At 48.0% G+C, this 22,854-nt stretch overlaps 1 protein-coding gene across 2 annotated transcripts in view; it reads left to right on the top strand.

Moving 5' to 3' along the window:
- The window catches only part of LOC138262261 (trimethyllysine dioxygenase, mitochondrial-like), a 215,966-nt gene extending 193,788 nt beyond the window's left edge, over nucleotides 1-22,178 (top strand). For both annotated transcript variants that reach the window (XM_069212134.1, XM_069212133.1), the window contains one exon: nucleotides 18,914-22,178. In XM_069212134.1, coding sequence (XP_069068235.1) covers nucleotides 18,914-19,045 — 132 coding nt within the window. In that variant the 3' untranslated portion in view covers nucleotides 19,046-22,178. The remainder of the gene's footprint in view (nucleotides 1-18,913) is intronic.
- The last annotated feature ends 676 nt before the right edge of the window (nucleotides 22,179-22,854 follow it).

The raw sequence follows: 22,854 nt of genomic DNA, 5'->3' as shown, positions 1-22,854 counted from the left end.
TCCGCAAACGGTCCCTGACATCCAGGAACAAGACAGAGAACATTGCCAAGACCCCCGCAAGGAAATGAGACCCCCCTTAATGTCACCCTTCTGTCCCACTATGTCACCCTGTCTATCCTTAAACTGCCATTGCTCTACTTCCTATGCCCCTTTGGACAATGCACCTGTGAAACAAATAGACTGGACTCTGCCATGGAAGTACCTCCACCATCACCCCAGCCCATTTTACAACCCCCTCTACTTATTTGCACAGGAATAAACACACTGCAATCACAAAACAATCTTGAGCCAGTCTGTGCTTTCACAAATGTGTAATTGCAATATCTATGGAATATAGCAATGTCAATTTACTTGTTCACATACCAATGTAACACAGGTGTAGGTCAGGAGTAAACATAGCAGAGTACACAAAGTGGGACCCAGATCTCTGAAATGGAAAGTCAAAGTTACAAGTCAGGGTCCATACACTGAGTGAAAATGACAGACTTATGCTAGCTCCAACAATAGTATGAGATGTGGGAAGCAGTGGCATCTTCTTACCTGTGTCTAACTGGAAGTATTGCATGATGATGTTGTTTCGGTTGTCGATATCCTCTTCTTCTGCCTCCTCTTCATCGCTGTCACAAGACCACCATCTGGCCCATTCTCCTGCAGAAAAGGCACCTGGCGTCGCAAAGCCAGGTTGTGCAGCATGCAGCAGGCCACGATTATCTGGCACACCTTCTTCGGTGAGTAGTATAGGGAACTACCTGTCAGATGGAGGCACCGGATTCTGGCCTTCAGGAGGCCGAAGGTGCGTTCGATCATCCTCCTAGTTCACCCATGTGCCTCATTGTAGCGTTCCTCTGCCCTTGTCCTGGGATTCTTCACTAGGGTCAGTAGCCATGACAGGTTGGGGTAACCAGAGTCACCTGCAAATGTTGAGGGACAACTGTTAGACACACACCAACCATTAGGGACAACCCCATACCCAGACACCTATGTCAACTGTATTGGGTCCTTTGCCTCACTTATTAGCCACACACAGTGCCTCTGGAATTGGCCCATCACGTAAGGGATGCTGCTATTCCTCAAAATGTAAGCGTCATGCACAGAGTCAGGATACTTGGCATTCACATGGGAGATGTACTGGTCTGGCAAACACACCATCTGCATATTCATCGAATGGTAGCTCTTCCGGTTTCTGTACACCTGTTCATTCCTGCGGATGGTACAAATGCCACATGTGTACCATCAATGGCACCAATGATGTTGGGGATATGTCCCAGGGCATAGAATCACCTTTCACTGAGGGCAAATCCTCCACCTGAGGGAAAAATATGTAGCTGCGCATGTGTTTCAGCAGGGCACAAAACACTCTGGACAACATGTTAGAGAACATTGGCTGTGACATCCCTGATGCCATGGTCACTGTTGTTTGAAAAGACCCACTGGGCAGGAAATGGAGTACAGACAGGACCTGCACTAGAGGGGGTATCCCTTTGGGATGGTGGATAGCTGACATCAGGTCTGGCTCCAACTGGGCACACAGATCCAGGATTGTTGCATGATCAAGTCTGTAGGTGATTAGGATGTGTCTCTCTTCCATTGTCAACAGGTTCACCAGGGGTCTGTACACCGGAGGATGCTGCCATCTCATCACCTGCCCCAGCAGATGTGCCTTATGGGGAAGGACAGCGAGCAGAGAGTCATCCAACAATGAGGTATTACAATGTGTTATTTGCAGAAACGATATTAATCCACAATGTGCCGGTATCTGTCTGTATCCCCAGCCTAGATAGGTGTGACTCAGTTATTATCCATCCCATGTGGCCCCCTGAAATGGCGGCTGCCTGACCTGTAATGTGGGACAAGGGGATATAAGGTAACTGCGCTGGGGTTGTACGCCGTCGCGGTGGGCGGTCGAAGACGGTGGTGCAATTCTGCATTGGTTTACATTGGGCCCTATGGGTCCCAGGAGCCAATGACGATGTACGCCGGCGGTGACCGTACGCACCGCCGCGGACTTGACTGCCTTTTTCTGTCTGTTCACTCACTTGATACCTGACCTTCAACAAGAGAGGACCTACACTGCAAGTGCTGCTGTGACCTGTGTCTGGAAGCGACGATGGCAACAGTGTCTGGGGAAAGGGCCCCTGCCTTCACTTCAGAGGAGTTGGAGAACATAGTGGATGGGGTCCTCCCCCAGTACACGCAACTGTACAGTCCTCCAGACAAACAGGTGAGTACACTGTGAGCATGCTGCATGGGCAATGCCTGCTTTGAGTGGTGTGGCTGGAAGATACATGGGGGGCTGGGGCCTGCATGTGCGGATGCCGACTGTATGTGCGTCAGGGCATGGGTGGGAACTGGTGGGCAATGAGTATGACGGTCCGGATGGGTAAGTAATTTCCTTTCCCCCTGTACCATTCCTCTAGGTCAGCGCCCACCAGAAGAAGGGTATTTGGCGTGCCATCGCCAAGGAAGTACGGACCCTGGGTGTCTACCACAGACGGAGCACCCACTACCGTAAAAGATGGGAGGACCTGCGCCACTGGAGCAAGAAGACGGCGGAGGCCCAGCTGGGGATGGCCTCCCAACGTGGAAGGGGTGCCCGTCACACCATGACCCCCCTGATGTTCCGGATCCTGGCGGTGGCCTATCCGGATTTGGATGGGTGCTTGAGGGCATCACAGCAGCCACAAGGGGGTGAGCACACTCTCATTCAGCTGACTCTGCGCGCATTATGAGGTGTCTGGGTGGGGGAGGTGGGCAGTGGGTTCCCCTAGGCCAGGGCGAACTTGTTAGGCAAGGTCCCTTGTGAGGCAGGCTATGTGGCACCCCAACCCCACTAGTGGTAAAAGCCATCTACACCTAGACAGGCTCCTGTGACTTCCAGGTGTGCAGCAATTGGGCTTAGGCCTCGTACCCCATGGTCAGGTAAAATTTCTAGGAACTGTTAGTGCATGGCGTAGTGCAGAGGGCTACTCCATGTGTGTTGTATGCACTGAACATGTTTTTCTTCTGTCTTCCCCATCCCCTTTTTGTGGTCTCCCTGTTCTTGTGTGCAATAGCATCATCAGGTGGAGGAGCATTGGCACCGGAGCAGGAGGGAGCTGCAACCCACTTGGCCCTGGAGGGTGAAGCAACGGAGTCTGAAGCCACCAGTGGGACGGAGGGCGAGGGGAGCTCCACGGCGGGGACAGGAGCAGACACCAGTGACAGTGACTCATACTCTGATGGGAGCTCCCTTGCGGTGGCGGGCCCCTCTGTGCCCACCTCATCAACAGGTACAGCCGCCACCCCCCTACCAGCACCGCCCTCACAGCAGCCCCTCAGCATGTGTCCAGTGCCCGCTCACACAGGAGGGTGGGCATTTCCTTCACCCCAGGCAGCTCAGGCCCTGCCCCAGTCAGCCCTGCTGCCCTCAGTGAGGAGGCTATTGACTTCCTGAGATCCCTCACTGTTGGGCAATCTACCATTGTGAATGCCATCCAGGGTGTCGAGAGGCATTTGCAACTAACAAATGCATACCTGGAGGGCATTCATTCTGGCCAGGCAGCCCAACAGAGAACATTTCAGGCTCTGGCCTCAGCACTGATAGCAGCCATTGTCCCTGTGTCCAGCCTCCCCCCTCCAACTTCCTCCACCCAGACCCAATCCCCTGTACCTCAGCCTATCCCAAGCCCACCATCACACCAGCATGCACACACATCAACACACAAGAGTGGCTCAGGCAAACATAAGCACCACACATCCCACAGGCACTCACACAAGCACCATCCCAATGCAGACACACCAACATCCACTGCCTCCACTGTGTCCCCCTCCTCAATGTCTCCCTCCTCCCTCCCTGTCTCGTCTCCACTCACACCTGCATGCACTACATCTTCAGCCACTACCTCCATCACCAGCACACCCATCACCACACACCGCTCACGTGCAATCACCACCCCCACTACCATTCACACATCCCCTGTGTCCTCTCGCAGTGTGTCTGTGAGCCCTCCTCCCAAAGTACACAAACGTAGGTACACACCCACCCAACAGCCATCCACCCCACAACAGCCTCCGGCCCATGAACCTTCGCCCAAATTCAGCAGACGTACACCTCCTACAACAACTACCTCTTCCTCCACTCCCAAACCCCCTCCATCTTCCCGTCCCAGTGTGTCTAAAAAACCTTTCCTCGCTAACTTTGACCTCTTCCCTTCCCCGAGGCCAGGCTTTCCAGGTCCCAGCCCAGCACCTCAGCCACCTAAACCCCAGGCACAGTGGTGTCAGCAACTGTGGGGTCATCGAGTGCGCCACCCATCAAGGCTGCCAGTGTGCCACGTAGCGAGGCCAAGGACATTCCACCACCTGCCAAGGTGAAAAAGGTGCCCACATACCAGAGGGAGAAGACGAAACTACCAGCCACCAGGGGCTCTGCAAAAACAAAAGGGGATAGTGGCAAGACAACTGCGGCACCATCAAAGGTGGGGAAGGGCCAAAAGCAGAAGAGCAGGTCGGAGAGTGCATGGTGGCACCGACTGAGGGACCAGTGTCACACCTTCTGTCCACGACCACACCAACCTGTACGGCTGCGAACACCGCTAGCTGCTCCGCCACAACAACCACTACCTGCACCGCCACCTGCACCACCACCTGCACCACCTCCAGCATGTCTACAGCCTCAGCGACAGTCCCCAGCCTCTTCCCCAGTGGGCAGCTGTCCGAGGCTGCAGGAGACGTCCTGTTTTGTCCCTCAGCAGGTGCTGACCCATGCACCGCCGCCAGCAACGCCGCCACAGACACCGCCGCTAGCACCGCCACCACGGACAACGCCACAAGCACCTCCACCAGCCCCGCGACGTGCTCGGACAGTGGCACCACCGCTGACATGGCTACCATCCCCAGTGGTCAGTCGTCCGAGGCTGGAGGAGAGTTCCTGGACCCTGGGCAGCTTCCATGAGCCATGACTTCCATCACTGTTTGCACCTGCAGGTGGCACCAATCTCGTGGCACGCACACCCAGGTGAGAGAATTGTACCGCCACACTACACGTGGAGCACTCTGGGCACCATGCCCCCTCCAGAACCAGTGGAGTATCACATCCACTACCTCAGTCCTTGGCAGGATGAAGCACTCTGGGCACCAGGCCCCCTCCAGAACCAGTGGAGTATCACATCGACTACCTCAGTCCTTGGCAGGATAAAGCACTCTGGGCACAAAGCCCCCTCCAGAACCAGTGGAGTATCACATCCACTACCTCAGTCCTTGGCAGGATAAAGCACTCTGGGCTCCATGCCCTCTCCAGAACCAGTGGAGTATCACATCCACTACCTCAGTCCTTGGCAGGATGAAGCACTCTGGGCACCATGCCCCCTCCAGAACCAGTGGAGTATCACATCCACTACCTCAGTCCTTGGCAGGATGAAGCACTCTGGGCACAAGGCCCCCTCCAAAACCAGTGGAGAATGACATCCACTTGAGAGACTGTGGCTTTGCACTCTCCAGGATAAAGCAGTGGGCAACCCACCCACTGGAGAGACTTGGGAGACTGTGGCTTTGCACTCCCCAGGATAAAGCAGTGGGCAAACCACCCACTGGAGAGACTTGAGAGACTGTGCCTTTGCACTCCCCAGGATACAGCAATGGACATGAAGCCCCCTTGTGCAGCAGTGGCGTCGTGCGTTCATCTGGCTGAGGTGCCACCCCCTCCCCCTGAGGTGCCTGTATATTTTTGATCTGATGTCCCAGCAGTGTTCTCTCCTTTTCCAGTCAGGTATCATGTGTGGGCTTCGCCCATGCATTTTGGGTCCAGTGGTCTACGGACAATGATTTGTACACTATCCGGACTTGTGTAGTTGGTGTACATATTTGTATATACTGTATATACTGAATTTTGATTTTTGACTATTATATTTTTCATGATTACAATTGTTACAATCATTTCCTTTTGTCCTTACATTCTTCCAGTGGGTGGGGGGGTGTATATGTTATGTTGCTGCATGTATTTGTGTGTGTGTTGTTGTGGGTGAGGGTGGGGGTGTTGCGTGTTGCATGTGTGTGTCACTCTCTTTCCTCCCCCCCCTGTGTTGTAGGTGCAGTACTCACTGTGATCGCCGCTGCCACCGTTCGTACTCCTGGTAGAAGAGGAGGTACACCAACATTGGTAACACCTGTAGTTTGGGCTCCATGGCGTCCTGGTTCCTCGTTGGGTGTTGAGAGGTGAGTGGTTTCCCTTCTGTGCACTGTTTCTGCCGTGCTTTTGATCGCATTGATTCCGCCCCGGAAACGGTGGCGGATAGGCGTCTTGAAATACAGTGGGCGGTACTTTGTCCCCCTCCTGTCTGTTGGCGGTTACCGCCACGGTGTTTGTTTGTACCGCCGTGGTGGTTGGAGTGTTAAAGTGGCACAGGGCAACCCTACTAGGGCTTTCAGAGGCCCCAGGGACTGCTACCTGCCAGGGGCACAAGTGTTGAAAACTGTGCTGGGGGCCATGCAGCAACTCAAAGCCCTGGGGACTACGACCTCCCTGGGGCACAAGTGTTGTAAACTGTGCAGGGAGCAGCGCTACCTCCCAGCAGCTCCAGGGACTTCAACCTCCACAGGGCACAATGTAGGAGGCTGGCCTGGCTTGTAGTGGGTACCAAGGGGTACTTACACTCTGTACCAGGTCCAGTTATCCCTTATTAGTGTAGAAGAGGTGTTTCTAGCAGCTTAGGCTGATAGAAGGTAGCTATAGCAGAGCAGCTTAGGCTGAACTAGGAGACATGCAAAGCTCCTACTATACCACTGGTGTCATATGCACAATATCATAAGAAAACACAATACACAGATATACTAAAAATAAAGGTACTTTATTTTTATGAAAATATGCCAAAAGTATCTCAGTGAGTACCCTCAATATAAGGATAGCAAATATACACAAGATATATGTACACAATACCAAAAATATGCAATAATAGCAAAAGGAAGTAATGCAAGCAGTGTAAAATTACAATGTATTGCAATAGGATCACATAGGTATAGGGGCAACACAAACCACATACTCCAAAAGTGGAATGCGAATAACGTATGGACCCCAAACCTATGTGAGCTTGTAGAGGGTCGCTGGAACTGTAAGAAAACAGTGAGGGTTAGAAAAATAGCCCACCCCAAGACCCTGAAAAGTAGGTGTAAAGTGCACCTATATTCCCCAGAGAGCACAGAAGTCGTGATAGGGGAATTCTGCAAGAAAGAACAACACCAGCAATGCAACCAAAGTGGATTTCCAGACGAGAGTACCTGTGGAACAAGGGGACCAAGTCCAAGAGTCGCGACAAAGTCGAGATTGGGCAGATGCCCAGGAAATGCCAGCTGAGGGTGCAAAGAAGCTGCCACTGGATGGTAGAAGCTGTGGATTCTGCAAGAACGAAGAGGGCTAGAAACTTCCCCTTTGGAGGATGGACGTCCCACGTCGTGAAGAAGCTTGCAGAGGTGTTCCCACGCAGAAAGACGGCAAACAAGCCTTGCTAGCTGCAAGGGTCGTGGTTAGGGTTTTTGGATGCTGCTGTGGCCCAGCAGGGACCAGGATGTCACCAATTGTGTGAGGAGACAGAGGGGGCGCCCAGAAAGATAGGGAGCCCTCACAGAAGCAGGCAGCACCCGCAGAAGTGCCGGAACAGGCACTACAAAGAGGAGTGAACCGGAGCTCACCCGAAGTCACAAAAGAAGATCCCACGACGCCGGAGGACAACTCAGGAGGTTGTGCACTGCAGGTTAGAGTGTCGGGACCCAGGCTTGGCTGTGCACAAAGGAGATCCTGGAAGAGTGCACAGGAGCCGGAGCAGCTGCAAATCACGTGGTACTCAGCAATGCAGTCTAGCGTGGTGCCCATCTTTGCATAAGCCAGTCTACACTGGTTCAGGGATCCCCCAGCCCTGCTCTGGCGCGAAACTGGACAAAGGAAAGGGGAGTGACCACTCCCCTGACCTGCACCTCCCATGGGAGGTGCCCAGAGCTCCTCCAGTGTGCTCCAGACCTCTGCCATCTTGGAAACAGAGGTGCTGCTGGCACACTGGACTGCTCTGAGTGGCCAGTGCCAGCAGGTGATGTCAGAGACTCCTTCTGATAGGCTCTTACCTGTGTTGCTAGCCTATCCTCCTTCCTAGGGAGCCAAACCTCCTTTTCTGGCTATTTAGGGTCTCTGCTTTGGGGAATTCTTTAGATAACGAATGCAAGAGCTCATCAGAGTTCCTCTGCATCTCTCTCTTCACCTTCTGCCAAGGAATCGACCGCTGACTACTCAGGACGCCTGCAAAACCGCAACAAAGTAGCAAAGATGACTACTGCAACCTTGTATCGCTGATCCTGCCGCCTTCTCGACTGTTTTCCTGGCGGTGCATGCTGTGGGGGTAGTCTGCCTCCTCTCTGCACTAGAAGCTCAGAAGAAATCTCCCGTGGGTCGACGGAATCTTCCCCCTGCAACCACAGGCAACAAAAGACTGCATCACCGGTCCTCTGGGTCCCCTCTCAGCACAACGAGCGTGGTCCCTGGAACTCAGCAACTCTGTCCAAGTGACTCCCACAGTCCAGTGACTCTTCAGTCCAAGTTTGGTGGAGGTAAGTCCTTGCCTCCCCATGCTAGACTGCATTGCTGGGTACTGCGTGATTTGCAGCTTCTCCGGCTCCTGTGCACTCTTCCAGGATCTCCTTTCTGCACAGCCAAGCCTGGGTCCCCGACACTCTAACCTGCAGTGTACAATCTCCTGAGTTGTCCTCCGGCGTCGTGGGATCTTCTTTTGTGACTTCGGGTGAGCTCCGGTTCACTCCTCTTTGTAGTGCCTGTTCCGGCACTTCTGCGGGTACTGCCTGCTTCTGTGAGGGCTCCCTATCTTGCTGGGTACCCCCTCTGTCTCCTCACACAATTGGCGACATCCTGGTCCCTCCTAGGCCACAGCAGCATCCAAAAACCCTAACCGTGACCCTTGCAGCTAGCAAGGCTTTTTTGCAGTCTTTCTGCGTGGGAACATGTCTTCAAGCTTCTTCATGACGTGGGACATCCATCCTCCAAAGGGGAAGTTTCTAGCCCTCTTCGTTCTTGCAGAATCCACAGCTTCTACCATCCGGTGGCAGCTTCTTTGCACCCTCAGCTGGCATTTCCTGGGCATCTGCCCAATCTCGACTTTGTTGCGACTCTTGGACTTGGTCCCCTTGTTCCACAGGTTCTCTCATCCGGAAATCCACTTTGGTTGCATTGCTGTTCTTTCTTGCAGAATTCCCCCATCACGAGCTCTGTGCTCTCTTGGAAATATAGGTGCACTTTACACATACTTTTCAGGTTCTTGGGGTGGGCTATTTTTCTAACCCTCACTGTTTTCTTACAGTCCCAGCGACCCTCTACAAGCTCACATAGGTTTGGGGTCCATACGTTATTCGCATTCCACTTTTGGAGTATATGGTTTGTGTTGCCCCTATACCTATGTGCTCCTATTGCAATCTATTGTAACTATACACTGCTTGCATTACTTCCTTTTGCTATTACTGCATATTTTTGGTATTGTGTACATATATCTTGTGTATATTTGCTATCCTCATACTGAGGGTACTCACTGAGATACTTTTGGCATATTGTCATAAAAATAAAGTACCTTTATTTTCAGTATATCTGTGTATTGTGTTTTCTTATGATATTGTGCATATGACACCAGTGGTATAGTAGGAGCTTTGCATGTCTCTTAGTTCAGCCTAAGCTGCTCTGCTATAGCTACCTTCTATCAGCCTAAGCTGCTAGAAACACCTCTTCAACACTAGTAAGGGATAACTGGACCTGGGACAGAGTGTAAGTACCCCTTGGTACCCACTACATGCCAGGCCAGCCTCCTATAACCCCCCCCCAAAAAAAGAGGGACAATAAGACTAGCCATGACCTGATGAGTCTTCATTGTCTAAGTGGAAATATCTGGAGAGTCCATCTGCATTGGAGTGGGTTCTCCCAGGTCTATGTTCCACTGTATAGTCCATTCCCTGTAGAGATATGGACCACCTCAACCATTTAGGGTTTTCACCTTTCATTTGTTTTAGCCAAAGTAGAGGTTTGTGGTCTGTCTGAACAATGAAGTGAGTGCCAAACTTGTGTGGCCTCAACTTCTTCAGTGCCCAGACCACAGCAAAGGCCTCCCTCTCTATGGCAGACCAACGCTTTTCTCTAGGGGTCAACCTCCTGCTGATAAAAGCAACAGGTTGATCCTGGCCCTCAGAATTGAGTTGTGATAAGACTGCCCCTACCCCTAATTCAGATGCATCAGTTTGGACAATGAATTTCTTGGAGTAACATGGGCGTTTTACGACAGGTGCAGTGCACATGGCCTGTTTCAGCTCCTCAAAAGCTTTCTGACAGCTAGCTGGCCTCAATACCTTTTTAGGCATTTTCTTTGAAGTGAGGTCATTGAGAGGGGCTACTATGGAGCCATAGTTCTTTATGAACCTCCTGTAATACCCAGTGAGGCCTAAGAAGACTCTCACTTGGGTCTGAGTTGTAGGGGGAATCCAATCTATGATAGTTTGGATTTTCCCCTTAAGTGGTGCAATCTGTTCTCCACCTACAAGGTGTCCCAGATAAACCACTTTCCCCTGCCCTATCTGGCACTTTGAAGCCTTGATAGTGAGGCCTGCCTTTTGCAGGGCCTCCAAACCTTTCCATAGGTGGACTAGGTGATCATCCCAGGTGGATCTAAAGACAGCTATATCATCTAGATATGCTGCACTAAAAGCCTCCAACCCTTGCAGGACTGTATTCACCAACCTCTGAAAAGTGGCAGGTGCATTTTTCAAACCAAAGGGCAATACTGTGAATTGGTAGTGCCCTCCAATAGTCGAAAATGCAGTTTTTGCTTTAGCATCCTTTGATAACTTGATCTGCCAATACCCTGCAGTCAAATCAAAGGTGCTTAGATACTTGGCGGCAGATGCCAGTGTATCTATGAGCTCATCTGCCCTGGGTATAGGGTGAGCATCAGTTTTTGTTACTTGGTTGAGACCTCTGTAATGTACACAAAACCTAATTTCTCTTTTCCCATCTTTAGAGTGAGGCTTTGGTACCAGCACCACAGGAGAGGCCCATGGGCTTTCAGAGTGCTCAACCACTCCCACTTCAAGCATTTTCTGAACCTCTTGTTTTATGCAGTTTCTGACATGGTCAGGCTGCCTATAGATCTTACTTTTGACAGGCATGCTGTCTCCAGTATCTATAGTGTGCTCACACCAAGAAGTGGTGCCTGGCACAGTAGAAAAGAGTTCAGAAAACTGACCCAGGAGATTTATGCAGTGCTCTTTCTGCTCAGCAGTAAGACAGTCTGCCAAAACTACACCTTCCACCAGATCATCTTGTTCTGTGGAAGAAAAGAGATCAGGAAGAGGGTCACTCTCTTCTTCCTGTCCCTCATCTGTTGCCATGAGCAGGGTGAGATCTGCCCTGTCATAGTAGGGTTTCAGGCGATTGACATGGTGCACCTTCAGGGGACTCCTGGCAGTGCCCAAGTTAACCAAGTAGGTGACTTCTCCCTTCTTTTCAACAATAATGTGGGGTCCACTCCATTTGTCTTGGAGTGCTCATGGGGCCACAGGCTCCAAGACCACACTTTCTGCCCTGGTTGGTACTGAATCAGAACAGCCTTCTGGTCATGCCATTGATTTTGGAGCTCTTGGCTGGCCTGAAGGTTTTTACTGGCCTTTTTCATGTACTCAGCCATTCTAGATCTTAGGCCAAGTACATAGTCCACTATGCCTTGCTTAGGAGCTTTTAAAGCTTGTTCCCAACCCTCCTTTATAAGTGTTAGAGGACCTCTTACAGGGTGCCCAAATAGGAGTTCAAAGGGGCTGAAGCCCACTCCTTTCTGGGGTACCTCCCTGTAAGCAAAAAGGAGGCAAGGCAACAGGACATTCCATCTCCTTCTGAGTTTTTCAGGGAGTCCCATTATCATTCCTTTGAGAGTTTTATTAAACCTCTCTACCAGTCCATTTGTTTGTGGATGATAAGGTGTGGTGGATTTGTATGTTACACCACATTCCTTCCACATGGCCTTCAAGTATGCAGACATAAAGTTGCTACCCCTGTCTGATACCACCTCTTTTGGGAAACCCACCCTGGAAAAGATTCCCAGGAGGGCTTTTGCCACTGCAGGAGCTGTAGTGGTCCTTAGAGGAATTGCTTCAGGATATCTTGTGGCATGGTCCACTACCATCAAGATAAACCTATTGCCTGAAGCAGTAGGAGGGTCAAGGGGGCCAACTATGTCAACCCCTACCCTTTCAAAGGGAACCCCAACCACAGGCAGCGGAATAAGGGGAGCCTTTGGGGTGCCACCAGTCTTGCCACTGGCTTGACAGGTGACACAGGACTTGCAAAAATTTTTTGTGTCCTCTGACATTCTAGGCCAATGAAACAGGGGGACAAGCCTTTCCCATGTTTTAATTTGCAATAAATGTCCAGCCAAGGGAATGTCGTGGGCTAGAGTTAGGAGGAACTCTATGTATTGCAGGGGAATGACCAATCTCCTGGCTGCTCCAGGTTTAGAGTCCCTTGCCTCTGTATACTTGAGGTTGTCCTCCCAGTAAACTCTATGTGAGTCACTGACATCCCCATTTTGCTGTTTGACAGCTTGCTGTCTTAGACCCTCTAATGTGGGACAGGTTTGCTGTGCCACACTCAGCTCCTCCCTGGCAGGCCCCCCTCCACCCAAAAGCTCAGCAGTGTCCGCTTCCAGCTCCTCTGGTGATGGTTCTGCACAGGGGGGAAATTCTTCTTCCTCAGAAGTTGAATCATCTGTAGAGGGAGGGATAGTGGGTAGAGATTTACCCTTACTAACCCTAGCTTTAGGGAGCACTTGGTCCATTGTTCCAGGATCCAAGTCACCCTGTCCTTTTTGCTTTTTGGCCTGAGCCCTTGTCAAAGCAAAAATATGCCCAGGAATGCCCAGCATTGCTGCATGAGCCTCCAACTCCACTTCTGCCCAAGCTGATGTCTCTAAATCGTTCCCTAGTAGACAATCTACAGGTAAATCTGAGGCAACCACAACTTTCTTTGGACCAGTAACCCCCCCAGTTGAGATTTACAACAGCCATGGGGTGGCTAAGAGTGTTGTTATGAGCATCAGTCACTTGGTACTGGTGACCAAGTAGGTGTTGTTCAGGGTGTTCCAGTTTCTCTATTACCATGGTAACACTGGCACCTGTGTCCCTGTAGGCCTGAACCTCAACACCATTTATTAGGGGAAGTTGCTTGTACTTATCCATGTTAAGGGGACAAGCAACCAAGGTGGCCAAATCAATGGCACCTTCAGAGACTAACACAGCCTCTGTGGTCTCCCTAACAAGACCAACCCCAACTAAATTACCAAAAGTGAGCCCAGCTACTCCCTTGGATTGGCTATTAGTAGGTTTGCTCCCACCACCACTGCTATTACTAGGGGCACTAGGTGTAGCAGTAGGGGTTGCGGTAGGTGGAGGCTTGGTGCTTTTCTTTGGACAACTGGCATCAGTTGTCCAATGGCCTTTTACTTTACATAAATAGCACCATGGTTTCTTTACTTGATTAGAAGAGGATTTGGGCCCCCACCAGAGTGTTTTTGTGGGCCTGATGAAGACTCATTTTTAGATTTGTCCCCACCCTTGTCTGAAGACTTACCATCCTTATTCTTGCCATCCTTGTCACCCCCTGTATGAACTTTTCTCTTCACTCTTGTTCTGACCCATTTGTCTGCCTTCTTTCCCAATTCTTGGGGAGAGGTCAGATCTGAGTCCACTAGATATTGGTGTAACAAATCAGACACACAGTTATTCAGAATATGCTCTCTCAAGATTAGATTGTACAGGCTTTCATAGTCAGAAACTTTACTGCCATGTAACCACCCCTCCAAGGCCTTCACTGAATAGTCAACAAAGTCTACCCATTCTTGTGAGGACTCTTTTCTGGTTTCTCTGAACTTAATCCAGTATTGTTCAGTGGTTAAGCCAAATCCATCCAAGAGTGCATTCTTCAAAACTGTAACATTATTGGCATCACTTTCCTTCACAGTAAGGAGCCTATCCCTACCCTTTCCACTGAAAGATAGCCATAGGATAGCAGCCCACTGCCTTTCAGGGATCTCCTGTACAACACAGGCCCTCTCAAGTGCAACAAACCACTTGTTAATGTCATCCCCCTCCTTGTAAGGGGGAACTATCTTATGCAGATTCCTAGAATCATGCTCTTTCACAGGATTACTATCTGTTATACTGCTGCTGCCACCATGGGGTCCTAACCCCAACCTCTGTCTTTCTTTTTCTAAGTCTAAAGATTCCCTGTCTAGAGCCAGCTGTTGCCGTTTAAGCTTCAGCCTGGACTCTTCCACTCTCAATCTATTGAGATCCCTTTCTAACATTCTGTCATCAGGGTGGGTGGGTTGGGCATGCTTTGACACAGAAGAATGATGTGAATGAACAGAGGGAGACCTGTCCCTAACAGTTGGCACCCTAACAACCTGGCCTGCAGGAATGACATCCCTACTGTGATGAGAGCTCACATTAGTACCAGTTATGCTAGGTGGTCTGCTAAGGGGCAGGTTGGGAAGGATACCATCTAACACTCTCCCTAGGGGTTCCCCAGAGTCAGAGTGTGAACCATCTCCTAACTTCTCAACTGATGTGCCAGCTAAGGCCTTATCATTTTCAATGAGCATGTTAATTAACAATTCTCTAGAGGGATTCTTCCCTACCCCTAAACCTCTATCAATGCAGAGACTCCTCAACCCTTTCCAGCTAAGGTTATCATGAGCAGAGCTGACCAGATCAAGAGCTGTCCAGTTTTGCGCCAGAGCAGGGCTGGGGGATCCCTGAACCGGTGTAGACTGGCTTATGCAGAGACTGTGCCCATCAAAGCATTTCCAGAGGCTGGGGGAGGCTACTCCTCCCCAGCCCTGACACCTTTTTCCAAAGGGAGAGGGTGTCCTTTGTTCTGCCTTCCTGGGCCAATCCTGGCTGGACCCCAGGACGGCAGAAACCTGTCTGAGGGGTTGGCAGCAGCAGCTGCAGTGAAACCCCGGGAAAGGCAGTTTGGCAGTACCTGGGTCTGTGCTAGAGACTCGGGGATCATGGAATTGTCTCCCCAATGCCAGAATGGCATTGGGGTGACAATTCCATGATCTTAGACATGTTACATGGCCATGTTCGGGGTTACCATTGTGACGCTATACATAGGTAGTGACCTATGTATAGTGCACGCGTGTAAGGGTGTCCCTGCACTCACAAAGTCCGGGGAATTTGCCCTGAACGATGTGGGGGCACCTTGGCTAGTGCCAGGGAGCCCACACACTAAGTAACTTAGCACCCAACCTTTACCAGGTAAAGGTTAGACATATAGGTGACTTATAAGTTACTTAAGTGCAGTAGTAAATGGCTGTGAAATAACGTGGACGTTATTTCACTCAGGCTGCAGTGGCAGGCCTGTGTAAGAATTGTCAGAGCTCCCTATGGGTGGCAAAAGAAATGCTGCAGCCCATAGGGATCTCCTGGAACCCCAATACCCTGGGTACCTTAGTACCATATACTAGGGAATTATATGGGTGTTCCAGTGTGCCAATGTGAATTGGTGAAATTGGTCACTAGCCTGTTAGTGACAATTTGGAAAGCAGAGAGAGCATAACCACTGAGGTTCTGGTTAGCAGAGCCTCAGTGAGACAGTTAGTCATCACACAGGGAACACATACAGGGCACACTTATGAGCACTGGAGCCCTGGCTGGCAGGGTTCCAGTGACACATACACTAAAACAACATATATACAGTGAAATATGGGGGTAACATGCCAGGCAAGATGGTACTTTCCTACACACAAGTGTTGTGAAGTGTGTGGGGGCCATGCAACACCCCCTGCAACTCCAGGGACCACCACCTTCCTTGGGCAAAGTAGATGTTTAAGTATGTCTGCCTGCTCCTCCTTCTCACCACTTTATCCTTCCTCTCATCCCCATTATCTCCTTGCCTGCTGTCTGACTTCCTTCTCACTGCTTCCTCATTCCTCTCAGCCCTGTGGTCTGCTACCTACCTGTCCTTCCTTCTCACTGCTTTCTTCTTCCTCTCAGCCCTGTTTTGTGCATACCTGCTGCCTGCCTGTCCCTCCTTCTCAAAGCTTTCTCCAGGCCATTAACCGCAGCGTCTGTCTGCATGATGCCTGCCTTCCCCTCCTTCTCACAGCTTTCTCTGGGCTCTCAGCCCTGTGGTCTGTGTGCCTGCTGTCTGCCTGTCCTTCCTTCTCATCGCTTTCCGCTTCCTCTCAGCTCTGTGGTCTGAATGCCTGCGGTCTGCCTGTTCTGCCTTCTCACAACTTTCTTCTTCCTCTCTGCCAGGTGGTCTTCATACCTGCTGCCCATCCCTTCTTATAAATACTTTCTCCTTCCTCTCAGCCCCGTGGTCTGTGTGCCTGCTGCAGGCCTCTCCTTCCTTCTCACTTCTCTCATACTTCATTTAATTCATAGGTAGTACCCTTGTTTGGTGGACATTCACCTCTTTGTAGTCTTGCCGCCAATCTTTATTTAAGGATTCATTTTAGCACAGATCGCAGTATGAAGATGCTTGTGGCACATCTCATTGTCAAAATTACACCACACATGGTCACTGGAGACATCAATGGTAGTCCTTTGCACATCGGTAGTGTAGAATGTGCACTATACATTTACCTAATAAGGTAGCACTTACTAATTAGCCAGTAGAAAGTACTCCAGTTGGGTAGACATTTTGCACCAAACTGTGAACTCTTTTTGGATAAATATGCAGGTGAAGATCCATTCTGCCACGATCTTTGTTTCACAGAAATTAATCCTCAAGGGAATGCCCTTAGACTTATAAACAAAGCAGGTGGCCCGGGGTTGGGTGGCTACAGGGGGGTTGGCCGATGGGCCGCTGGGCCGTGTGTGGCATGGGATTGGGTGGTTATGGGGGGATTGGCCGAAGGGCCTGACCACAGCTCCCACCAAGTAAAAGCAAACAAATTCCTCTTTCTGACAGTGTGACCTGTCAAACAACTCCCACTGGCAGTAAGCAGAGTTTTCATATGCTTCCCTGCACGCAAAAATGAATGCAGGTAAACAGATGAAAAGACTGCTCCCACAAGCAGGGAGCTGCTATTTAAAAAAGTTCCCTCCTTGTGGGAGCAATGCTGGCACTGGCAGGACATTTGGAGCTAGCTAGGACCGCGGGGCTTTGAGTCTCCCCGTGCGGTTGTGTCACTCTCTCTCTGGTCCATCCCATTACTGGGACAGAGAGATTGTCACAGACCCTCACACTTTTTCTCCAGGTGTGTCTTTGGTCTTTTCTCTTCTTTAATTTATTTCAAACATCAAAAGTTAAAGGTTCATACTGAAAGATGATCTCACTCGTTCTAAATGACAAATTTACTTTTCTTTTTAATTTGTCCTAAAATATTTCATTCAAAATATATCATTCGTCAAAGCCTAAATCGCTCTCTCTCTCAATCTCTCAATTTCTCTCTCTCTCAGGGCTGGGCGGTTAGGGGGTTTGGCTGCAGGGACTGGCCGCAGGCCGTGCTCTGCAGTGGTTGGAATAACGTATAGTACTGAAAATTACTTTACGTTAAAAAAAATAGAAATTCACTAACAAAGCCAAAGCTTACAGGGACGCTATAGTTAGGAAATATAATTTTAAAAAACATAAAAATTCACTTAAAAAACAAAGGTTATAGAGATGTTATAGTTAGGTTCTGAATTTACTTGTACAAATCTTGGAAATCCACCAGTTATAGTTATAGTTTTAGTTATAGTTATAGTTATTTCAAGTAACTATAAGTCAAGCCCAAAGGAAACTATAACTCATGCCCTTGCCATGCACTGCTAATTACCCCAGATATACCAGCACTCATGACATATTTTGTAACATCATTGATAATATCACTGTAACATATGTTGTAAAATTATTCGTAAATAAACTGTGCATGGCGGGGGGGGGAGTTATAGCTACCATGGGGCACGAAGGATATGATCTATATATATATATATATATATATATATATATATATATATATATATATATATACATATATATATATATAAATATATATATATATATGTAAATATAAATATAGTTATATAAATATATTTATATATATGCCTATACACATACATACATATTTATATATAAACACACACACACATATATATACATATAAATATATATATATATATATATGTCACGATGTGACATGCCCAGGATATGCTCCATATATATGGAGCATATCCTGGGCATGTCACATCGTGAACAGGGTCAGTGATAGACGCAGCAGAATAGATTAATTCCATCAGCGCGTCCAATGGACTGGAAGAGTAGATTCTCCAAGGTGTTGCTGCCCTCCCTGCCTGACACTTTAAGCGCAGCCTACAGAATTCAGTAGATTTTAGTACTATGGGACCTATTCACAAAGGTAAATTTACATGTGAGTAAACCTCCGTATGCATATTTACTCTCAGTCTCTGGAGTAGATTCACTACGTTTGGCTCTTCATCAGTTCTGAGTGTAAGTTTACTGGAAGTGTAAGATTAAATTTACTTGTAGTAAATCTACATGTGTAAATGTACCTTTGTGATAAGGCGCATAGTAGAATGGGAGGTGGAGAAGGAGAGTTCTACTGGTAGGTTTGTGAATTGTATTTTGAAGTAAGTAGTGTGACTGTGGTACTACGTTGTGCACTACAAAATACATTTGTGAATCAGGCCCTGAGTTCACAGACCATAGTCCTTCTCCCAATTTGGTGGAATCTGCTGCTCTCATGTGCATGAGCACCTCCAAGGCCTTGGTGAACTACCGGGGCACCTCCCCCACCAACCACACCTTGTCCTCTCCTGCAACGTTCTGATGACCAAGGCCTGCTCTCAACTTTTCCCCTTAGGAAGTTTCACTACTGTTTCTTTTCTGCTCCCTCAGGTGCTGTTTGTAGACAACTGGCGTCTTCTGCATGGCCGCGAGACCTTCACTGGCTACCGCCGGGTTATCGGCTACTTCCTCTTTCGGGATGATCTGCTGGGAAAGGCTCGACTCCTGGGGATGAAGGTGTGAAGACTCCTGCATGCTCATGTGGAACCTAATGAGCTGCATATTCCAGATTTTAAATTAGGGTGTCTCCATCAAAAGCCCGGATCCCCCCTCGAGCCAATCACAACTCACAAAATTGCACTGTTGGAATTGAGAGACTCAACCACACAGGCCAGGTGTCTGGAGGACTCCCTATATCCTAGTAGAAGGCCATGTTTCCAGCTTTTTGCTGCTTGTGGATGCTGTTATTCTATTGCTGCCTTCAACACTCAGATTCTTTTCTCCAAGTTCTGGAAACTTCTAAACTACAGATGAAGGTGATCGGGTTGGTTCTGGTTCTGCAGGGGTCAAGAGGGAAGGAGAGAGGGCTGGTTAATAAAAATGAATAAGCAGTGGTCTTGGCTTCAGATCCTATTGGCTTTGCAAACCAATGGTAAGAAATGGGTGATCTCCATGCCCCTATCTGTTCTTGGTAAGCCCAAAATATGTCTTGCAACAGACTCCGTATAAGCTCTCTAGTAGGTGAGACATAGTGATGATAAAATAACAGGTGACATTCAGAATGTTCGATGACTGTATTTAGATTTCATGCCATACAATGTCATCAATTATGCATAATATTTTGGTGTTTATTTCACTATTTGTGGGACGACATTGCACTATGCTGGGGGTGCACATCTTGTGATTCTAGGAAAAGACGTAACTGCAGTTTTTGTTGCTTTATGAAGAATATAAAAACATGTATTCTATTTTATAACAATTTCATTGTTTGTCATCAGCATTAGTTTGAGCACGAACAACTATATATGGTGTTGTTCTCATGTATTATTAAAAGTCAACAATAAATATTTATTTAGACCACAAGTCTTTAAACAACATAAAACCCCACTTTGAGACAACTTCTACATAAATACAATCAAATTCCCCCAATAAAACATTTAAAAGGAGCATTAAAATCTTTACAATCTTCCTCATATAACCACATGGTAAAAATGACTATTCAGATGCGCCTAAAAAACCTTTTACTGCAACCAAAAACCTGCCAATGGCACATGCAACATCCAAGAGTCGCATACCCGACAAGAATGAAACTGCTTGTTCGTGATATCTACTGCCATATTTTATAAAGATTGGCTGTAAAAATGTTCTCCGTAATGGCAGGAAAGTCCAACAATCCATTAGAATGTGCAAAATATTGCATTTAGTTCCCAGGCCACATGTGCATTTGCCCACGGGGTCCAATAAAGCCAATTTTATCTCTGATGAGCAATAACCAGTGTTAATTCCCACCCTTGCCCTTAATAATTCATATTCTATCCTACGATTTGGTAAGAGGTCCAAATAAGAGAACCAATCTTCCTTTCCCCATGAATTTAGCATAAACTGGCCGGAATATTTGCCCTCTGAATAGTTTCAATCACGTCCTCTAGACCAGTGATGCTCAGAGTTCGGCCTGGGGACCACATGCGGCCCTCCGGACCTTTGCTTGCGGCCTCCTGGTCAACAGCAGCGCTGGGCTGCTGTTTACTCGACTTAGCACTATGATGAAAAAAAGATGTTAAATGAACAGTCAAGCTTTCACTCAAATGTTAATTGAAGTTAAAGAAAGAAAGTAACTAGACTGTCATGCACCTTTAACTTTGGGAACACCGTTTTTAAAGATATACTGCAGCAAAAGTGTAAAATATGATGAGGTCTTTACAAAAAAAAAAAAAAAAAAGTAGACACGTTTCACCTTAATACATTGCAATATATCAGTGCATTAAGAGACATTTTCTTTTTAAGTGATAGTTTGCAGACAAATTCAGAAACAATCATTCTTCCCCTCTTCCTGAAAAAAAAGACAATAGTGAACTAAGAAGGAAGTCCATTGTTATGCGCACTCTTTGGTTGGCCTAAGTTTCTATTATACACAAACAGCATTATAGTTTATTAAAACGAAAACCGGAAAAGGTTTTGTACTTTGATATTTTATATGAAATAATGAAGAAAAGAAGGGAAAGTGAAAAAACATTTGCCTAGAACCACACAATTTGGTGAAGTGGGGAAGCCATGATTAATCCCAGGTGTTCTGGTTTCACATTGTGCAGTTCAGACGCTAAATGTACATGATTTGCTTTCCCTACACCCACCATACTGCACTCTTCCCCCTACCCCTGCACTCTCAGGTTTGGGCGGTTAGGGGGCTTGGCTGCAGGGACTGGCGGCAGGCCGTGCTCTGCAGTGGTTGGAATAACGTATAGTATTGAAAATTACTTTGCGTTAAAAAAAATAGAAATTCCCTGACAAAGCCAAAGGTTACAGGGACGTTATAGTTAGGAACCAATGCAGCCCTACAGTGCATCAATGCGGCCCTTGGTCACATCACTAACCAAACTTCCTGGCCCTTGGGAAAATGCTTGCGAGTACCCATGCTCTAGACAAGTCCTTGCTGTATATTTTCATATCCTTCTCAGAAACTTCCAGATCATGATTCTCCAGGCCCAACTTTACCTTTATGGTCCTACAAATATCCACCAACCTCTTCCTAACGCCCTTTGTCCATTTCATTGCACTTTTCACAATCTCATGCTTGCACATAATGCGACCTCAAGCTCTTCACCTGCCTTCAGCCGACCACAAAATCTAATCAGAGTTAATACACTCCAAGATACCACTCCCGTTTCCAATCTCACAGCCTGAATCATTCTTGATGCTGGTAGGGACATTATATTTTTTAAACATATTATTAAAAGGTGTCAGCACAGAAATCAAGTTCACTGGTTCTTAATTTAATTTTGAAACAAATTTCCAGAAGGCAGCCTTCCCTATTGGTCTTCAGAGTTTAAAAAAAATGTACTTGTGAAAGTGAATAATGGAGGGCACTGAGCTGTTTTTAGTGCTGTTTTTAGTGCTGCATGAAATGCACTACCCAATCTTGTATTCCGAGTTGTGCAGAATTATGTTCCCCTTTTTTCGGTACACAAATTCCTTCTGGTATAACCTGGTTTAGAATGGAGGAATCTAAGCCAGGAAATAGCTCATGATAAAATGTGCTGAATTTTGGTGTGGTAAAACCAGTTCAACACATTATCCCTCATTCTGACATGGGAAATGTGGAATCATATGGAAATATCTCCCATACTTCCCAAAGGAATAAAAACAAATTTTGGCAACACATTTTCCCTGCATGATCTTGGCATTGGCACTGATTGTGAGTTACGTGTAATTCAATGCAGAGATTCCCAGTGGCTGGAATTGCTGTTAACAGGAGACATTGTCACATACAAATATACCTACTATAGCCTTATAGCCCCCCATAGCAGGCTATACCAGCCAATAAAGGCCTGCTCCAGTGTTGAAGGCCAGAGCTGAAGGTGAGGGCATTTAACAAGGGAGTGGGACTTTCATGCCGGTATAGCCCAGCTACGGAGGGCTATAAGGCTGTTAGAACATTCTGCCACTAGAAGACAGAATGGTGTAATAAATAAAACAAAGGCCTCAGGTAGCTCAAGAGGATTTGAATCCCCTCGGGCTCCATGAAGCCTTTGTTCACAGCTACAGCTGTAAACAAAAACATTGCAATGTTGGTCTTCCGGGCTTCTACCAGCCATTAGAAGCTCTGAGCCACTCCATTGTCTCCAATGGAGCTCCCAATATTCCAATGTTCTAATATGAGTTAAATCTCTCTGAATCAAGAATAACTGTGTGGAGTTTAAATTACTTTCGTAATTCTGCAAAAAAATCTCTATTCTGAGGGGCTCTGAGCAGATGTGCAGGAGCTTGTGTGCAGGAAGTGGGGGTGTGGGAACATCACGCCTGTTATCATTGATCCACCCCAGGGGGTAGCGGTC

The sequence above is a fragment of the Pleurodeles waltl genome, chromosome 10 (genome assembly GCF_031143425.1).
Source record: "Pleurodeles waltl isolate 20211129_DDA chromosome 10, aPleWal1.hap1.20221129, whole genome shotgun sequence".
Taxonomy (NCBI): domain Eukaryota; kingdom Metazoa; phylum Chordata; class Amphibia; order Caudata; family Salamandridae; genus Pleurodeles; species Pleurodeles waltl.
This window is presented reverse-complemented; position numbering and strand designations above follow the sequence as displayed.